The 7,388-nt window shown below is 36.2% G+C and overlaps 1 protein-coding gene across 1 annotated transcript; it reads right to left on the bottom strand.

Annotated features, from left to right (window-relative positions):
- Positions 1 to 3,382: 3,382 nt before the first annotated feature.
- On the bottom strand, positions 3,383 to 7,006 carry LOC125221899 (chlorophyll synthase, chloroplastic). The gene is made up of 15 exons (XM_048124223.1): positions 6,760 to 7,006; positions 6,605 to 6,649; positions 6,365 to 6,453; positions 6,145 to 6,232; positions 5,682 to 5,767; positions 5,494 to 5,580; positions 5,357 to 5,422; positions 5,201 to 5,284; positions 5,051 to 5,112; positions 4,636 to 4,711; positions 4,481 to 4,543; positions 4,290 to 4,371; positions 4,135 to 4,211; positions 3,851 to 3,898; positions 3,383 to 3,732 (listed from the first exon to the last, which is right to left on the bottom strand). Exons 1-15 carry the CDS (start codon positions 6,872 to 6,874, stop codon positions 3,667 to 3,669), a joined length of 1,134 nt encoding a protein of 377 aa, XP_047980180.1. The 5' UTR covers positions 6,875 to 7,006; the 3' UTR covers positions 3,383 to 3,666.
- Between the last annotated feature and the right edge of the window lie 382 nt (positions 7,007 to 7,388).

Below are 7,388 nucleotides of genomic sequence, written 5' to 3'. Positions count from 1 at the left end.
AGAATAAAGTAGAAAAATAAAAAGTTGAGAGAGAAGAAATAGGTTTGCTTTTCTATAAAAAAATGACCTAGTGGGACAACTCTAAAAGAAATACGACCTAGCTATAGAGGGACGAATGAAATAATAATTGTTAGAGAATCAATAAGAGCATCCACAATGGATGCCCGATCGCGCGCCCGATCGGCCGAGATCGGCCGAGATCGCCCGATCGGCCGAGATCGCGCGCCCGATCAGCCCTCGGTCACGCCCGAGCGCGACCGATCCCGAGCCCGATCGATCGGGCGTGAGATCGGGCGCCCATTGCAGGCCGATGCCCGAGCCCGAGCCCTATCATTTTTCTTTTTTTATTTTTTATTTTTATAAATTATATAAATCCTAATTAAAAATACTATAAATACTCCATTTTTCTTCATTTTTCACACACCAAATTTAGATGACTAGTTTGGTTTTTTTTAATTTAGTATTTTAGTTTTAATGTAGTTTTTTTTAAGCTAAGTATATGACCTAGTTTCACTTTTAAATTAAGTAATGTAGTTTTTTATTTTTTGCATTTGTGGTGTTTAATATAATATATTTTGGTATTTTAGTTTAAATAAAAACAAAATTAAAAAACAATGATTTAAAATTGAAATGAAAAGTGGATAAGAGATAGGGCATGCACTAGGGCTCCACCATTGCAGAAAGATAGGATATGCTGACGTGGCAACCACTAGGGCTCTCACTAGGGCTTCTACTAGGGCATCCATTGTGGATGCTCTAATAACGAGGATCAAGAAAATATATTCCATAATTAGAGTTTAGTTGTGAAACAAAAAAGATCACGACTTAATTTAATGGATTGTTGAGAACTTTGTATCATACTCCTAAAGTTTATATTCGAATTTTGGACTTTCTTATGTATAGAACTGCAATTCCTTTGAAGGTGAACCATCTCATTGTTAAAAAAAATAAAAATTCTAGCCACCAACTCTGTCCTTAGTGATTGTATTTATTATAAATGAGTCACTCATCCCTTAAAAGGTCTTATAAGACGAAGGGTATACACACTTATATAGAAGAGCTAAGATCATCATCAAGTTGATGTGGGACAAGATTTAAGTGAATTTAACACGCCCCCTCACGTTTGGGCCGGAATGGCATTGAACTTCCATCACATGGGTAGGCAGAGAGAAGAGATAATATAAAGAGATAAAATCCATCATCAACTTGGACCCGCAGTAAAATATTGAGAATTGGATAGGATGGAGAAACCTCATGGAGGATGAAGATTTTACATAAACCCTAGATGTGAGATGGAAGAGAAAAGAGATTGAGATATTTCAGATTTTAAAGAGAAACTGTGACAAAAGAAAGAAAAAACAAACGGAAACAGATTTCATGAGGCTCACAGAGATTTTTAGAGAGATTCAATGAGAGAACAGAAATTGAGATTGATATTTCAGTTTCATAGAATCATATTTCAATCTTTGAGAACAGATAAAAACCGAATTCAACCAGAGATTAAAATTGAGAAACAGATGTGATATTTTCGATTGATAGAATCCTATTTCAATTTGTGAGAATAGAGAAAACCGAATCCAATCGGAGATTTAAAATTGAGAAACAGATTTGATATTTCAGATTCATAGAATCCTATTTCAATCTGTGAGAAAAAAGAAAACCGATTTCTATCGGTGAAATCAGAGAGAACCGATTTAGATCGTTGAGAACAGAGAAAATTCAATGAGAAAAAAATTCAGATCAGTGAGATTCAAATCAACCGATTCAAAATTGAAAAGAAAAACAGAGATCACTTTGAAAAAAATTCAGATCGGTGAGATCCAAATCAACCGATTCAAAATTGAAAAGAAAAACTGATATCACTTTTTCCGTCGGTGGTGAGTCGATTGGAGTCGGAGAACTCTCCGACAACAAATCACTACATTTGTTCATTATGAACAAAGAGGAAATAGATCGGGAGATAAGAGTGATATGCGAAAGATTTTCGCTGATACCATATTAGAAATGGGTCATTCACCCATTAAAAGGTCTTATAAGGGGGAGGGTTATCCACACTTGTAGAGAAGAGCTGATTATCACTAAGTCGATGTGGGACAAGATTTAAGAGAATTTAACACGCCCCCTCACGTGTGGGTCGGATTGACATCGGACTTCCATCACGTGGGTAGGCAGAGAGAAGAGATATAAAGAGATAAAATTCATCATCGATTTAGACCCGCTCACCCCTTAAAAGGCCTTATAAGGGGTGAGTGGTCAATTTCTAAGGCCATGCTTGATATGATGGAATGGAATAGGGGAATGGAATGACATTCCTACCTCCATTCCATTCCTTTGCTTGGTAAATTCCTTAGGAATCACCATTCCATTAGGAATGGTCATTCCATTCCATGGGAATACTCATTCCATCCATTTAGCTAAGGAATGGTCATTCCATTCCATTTCATTTTCCTTTCTTCTTATTTTAAAATTTAACAAAATTATATAAATATTATTTAATATTATATTTAAATTTAATATCATCTCAATTTTAGCATAAATTAAAATTTTAAAATTTTTAATAATTGAAAAAAAAAACACACACAGCAACTCACACACACACACACAAAACACAGCAAAACACACACACAGCAAAACACACACACACACGCACACACACAGCAACTCACACACAACAGCTCACACAACAACTCACACAGCACACACAACACACACACATGCAGCAATTCACACACAACACGCACATGGCAAAACACACACACAAACAACTCACACACCACCACATATACACACACACATCAACACATGCATACACCACATATGCACACTCATTTACGTGTATCGTACAAATTTATATGATCCAAAATATTGACAAAAATATTTTTGAATAAATATTTTTTTTATAGAATCAACATATTTATTATTCATATTTCATTCCAATCCATTCATATATTATTTTGTAGTTACCAAGCATAGGAATGAAATCAATCAAGGAATAACAATTCCATTCCATTTGTAAACCTTACATTCACCAAGCACAAGAATGGAATGAAATTGTCATTCCATTCCCACCTTCATTCCATTCCCTCCTCATTCCATTCCATCATACCAAGCATGGCCTAATAGTATTACTTGTATTTCAGTTTATTTAAAGGATTAGATTATTGATTGTGTTTAAACAAAAAGATCACACAGTACGTAATAATTCCAGTTACTTAAAACGGATGAGAACTCATAGACGACTTCTATACAAAGAGGAACTTCAAGTTGGCAGCGTCGAAAGCCCGTGCTGTGGTGCTATTCTTTTCAATGGTATATATAACTACACACAGATAGCATGGACAGGTAAAATGCTGCTTACTTACATGAACCTTTTATCAAACAATGAACAAAAATCGAGTCGCTTGGACCGATCTGGATATTGTTGACTTGCATCAAAATTTCAATCACGAAAATGTAGTGCAACTTACAAAGGATCCACATGATAGTTCTCGAATAAGATTGTTATCTAATTTGAAAGGGCCCTATAACAAGACTGGCGTGAAGTTCAAACTACAACAGGAGAAGTAGATCCTGCTGCATTAACAAGACCTTTCTTCTACGAGAATGAAAATAACCTACTAGATAGTCTATAAATTCAGGCCGAGACTGTTACCTGGATTCATCGCTCTAAGACGAGCTAGTTGCTAATGCAGTGACTAATAGACCAAGTATAAGAAATGGCTGTGCACTAGCCTGAAATAGAATATGTAGCTAATCAAATACGTACAAAATACCCAAATGTTCAGCCGTTCAACTGCTTTTTATGCTCGTCATATTCATGAATCATACGATACAAGGAAATAATATGTACCTGATACTTGACATCATATTTCACTGGGTCTTTGAGGAAGTACTTGAACTGTTTTAGATGGTAGTCAAATTCACTAGTTAGAGCAGTATATGACAGTCTAACGGAGAAAATATGCGAAGATATTGAACATCATTATTTCCTAGCACTGTTGTAATTTCAAGAGTGATGGGGTTTCTGTTGGTAGAGATACTTATTATCAAATTCTGAACATTATTTCCCGCTCTAACTTAAGGAATTATTCAAGGAATGAATCCAGAATAAAGATAGGTCTCAACCATCACTACCTGAAAAAAGACTTGAGGGGCAATTAACCCTAGAAGAGCTAAAGCATACAACGGTTTACCAGAACCTAGTAGATATCCTGCAATGAAAATAACAAAAGCTTGTCATGAGATACCTTCACCAAAAGTTATCTTTTGAGTTGATACTAAGCATTTACCAGCGACAGATATCTGAGTTATGTCGATAGCACCAACACAGATCCATTTTGCAGTCTCAGAGCCAAAAGCCACTGGGAGCGACTGTATATATTGAATTATGTAAGACTACAATTATTTGCTTCCCTGAATGCAAGTATGTATGTTCATCAGGATTCCACGCAAATTTATCAAACTAATCTGTAAAAGTTACCTGCAGTCCCATTTTTCGGTCTCCTTCAACACTCTTGAAATCATTTACAATTGCTATGCCCAGCTAAGGTTCAGAAACGCAGAATTTATGTAACATTTTCATCTCAATTAAGACGCACATAAAATGTAGAGATAGAAAAAAGAGATATCACGTACACCGGCTATACTGTAGAGCAGTGTTAGAACAATAATGTCTGGTGTAAGGGTCCCAAACAACGCTTGACCAGCCCACCTAAGATTGATATATCCAAAGTGTTAAGTAGCATATGTCCAAGAATTTTGAACATCATAAGACATACAACAGGGGGAAAGGCACCATGCTCATGGCATGAGTTTGACATAAATTATGACTATTATGTCCAGATGAATTTTACTCACATCTTACACAAATGATGAATTACACATTAATTTCATATGTATTATGTAGGCAATTATCCACAACAAAATAAACCACTGACTAATTTACTGCTCATTCCAAAGTGGTGACTAGTCTTCATCGTATATTGAAACTCCACACACAATTTTAATACTTCCAACATACATTATACAAAACTCAAAGTTGAGAAATTACCAAGGCAAACTAATGTAGCTCGCTCCTAGGGCGAAATTGCCGATCCAGCCATTTTGTTTTAGCTGCAAAACAGGAAGTTTCTACTTATTCATCCCTCTCCAAATTTTCAAACTTCAGTGTATAAATTAAGTTCAAAGATGAGGTGGACACCTTTAAGGGTGGAGCTGAATATATGTAGGATAACAAGGATCCGCCAAGGGCAAGGTAAAATATCACGGGGAAATTATGCCCGGCCTACATACAAAATGCAATTAGGAAAGATTCTACAGCATTTGTAAGTAAAGAACTATCCTTTTGAAGACCTACCCACACATCCAACAGACCAGCCAACCCGAGGCCTGCCAGGAGCAGCACCCATATTTGTGTAATCACCTGATGATATGTAATTAGTATTGGAGAACAAGATCATTTCATACCAAAGAACAACTTAAAATGTAAAGTACCTCATTCTCAGATACTGCTCCTGATGGTATTGGACGATAGGGTTCGTTGATGGCATCGATCTCTCTATCATACCAATCATTTATCGTCTACAAGATGAAATACAATAAATACACAGACAGAGATCTGGAGACTAGAGCAGATATAGAAGTTCCATAATTAGCAAACATCTAAATAATATGGGAACTACCTGTGTATAACCAGTCAGGCAAGGTCCAGACATAAGCATGCAGACTACTGATTTAGCTACATCTTCCGGAGTCCAGTGGAAATTTCCTGTGAGAAAGTCAGGGTAATTGCATAAGATGTAGAGGGCACGAAGTATATTGAATCATCGTGAAAATGGGTGGTTAACTCATTATTTGAGGATTAAGGAACATAATTAATTAAATTTCAGTTTATGCACACGATATGTCTGCCTTTTGAAATAAGCTTATGACACAACACAATGACTACTATTAACAGCCTGCAATAGTAAATGAGTATATGATATTACGACAATATGTGAGGCAAATGCACTGTGCAGTAATCTCATGAATCTACAAACAGTAGTAGTAATAGTTACTAATATAAATTGACCCCAATGTCACACTTGCGTTATAAGTAAAACACTGCCAACTTAACCACCCCGTGTTGCCAGTGATAGAAATTACCCGACGCAGCAGCTCCACAGACTACACCCCAAACAAGTGGAGGCCATGTAACAGGCTTCATCAGCTGAACTCGAATCTTCCATTTATCCTAAAAATTATCAGTACGTGTATTAGCAAAATACCAAAAAATCATGAGAAAACTCCCGGACTCTATACAACACTCATTACCTCCAATCTCAGTATCAAATTCAATAAATCCATAGTTTATAAATAGACTTACAGTTTCCTGCTTAGCTCCTTTAATACCGAGAATCTGATTAAAGCTTGAACCCTTATCAGCCGGTGCCTTATCTGGTACCTTGGCTCCAACTACCACACATCAACCGAAAAATCTCAACAAAACATTTAAACCTCAATCCATATGCAACCAATTTAAACCATTTAAAATCTCCATATTCACCAAAACATCCGCAAATAAACACATAAAAATAATGAAAAAAAAACAGAAAATCCACAATACCTTTGTCTGTATCGGTCTCAGTAGCTCTAACTACAAGTCTCCGCACTAGAAAACTCAATGCGCACCAAATTAGTACATGAAAAACACAGAGAAGAAGCGCACAACGCAATCGCTCAAAACAGCAATCAAGTATTTATTAGGAAAAATAAGCTTACTATGTAAGGAAGTAGAGCTCGGATTGACCGACAGCCGTCGATTTCGCTGCGAATTGAATGCGCCGTAGTTGGAAGATAATTGCAGTGAAGAGGCTGAGTTGAGTAGAGAAGCCATTGCTGAGAAAACGGGAGAGCTTAGTGTTCCGATGATAAAACTATAGTGTCTTTATCGTAGTCTTCAGTGGTGACGTGGCGCACAGTGATTGGATAAGCGTCCGTTTGGGCTCTACTATGAAATTCTAGCCCAAGTTCGCTATTCGGCTATTTCCGGCAAGGCCAACTAAACAGTAGATTAATAATTAATGAGATAACCTTTTTCTTCAAATGGGATTCAACAATTCAACTTACAACAATTTCCTTCTTGGAACAAATAACTTGTAAGGATATTTTCCATTTTTGCAAGAGGGATTTTAATGCTATAAAGACATAACTGGGTCATGCATTTAAACTTGTTTTAAAATCCTTTATTTTTCTTAGTATCCAATATCAAATTTTGTAGTAATCAAATTCATGATAAAAACCAGTCCCTCGTCTAATTTAAACTAATAGATATAGAGTAAATTATTTTTAAGAAGTCTCTAGATAAAGTGAATTTTCACATAAGAGACATAAAATACTCCCTTCGTCCC

Source organism: Salvia hispanica, chromosome 4 (assembly GCF_023119035.1).
Source record: "Salvia hispanica cultivar TCC Black 2014 chromosome 4, UniMelb_Shisp_WGS_1.0, whole genome shotgun sequence".
Classification (NCBI taxonomy): domain Eukaryota; kingdom Viridiplantae; phylum Streptophyta; class Magnoliopsida; order Lamiales; family Lamiaceae; genus Salvia; species Salvia hispanica.
This window is presented reverse-complemented; position numbering and strand designations above follow the sequence as displayed.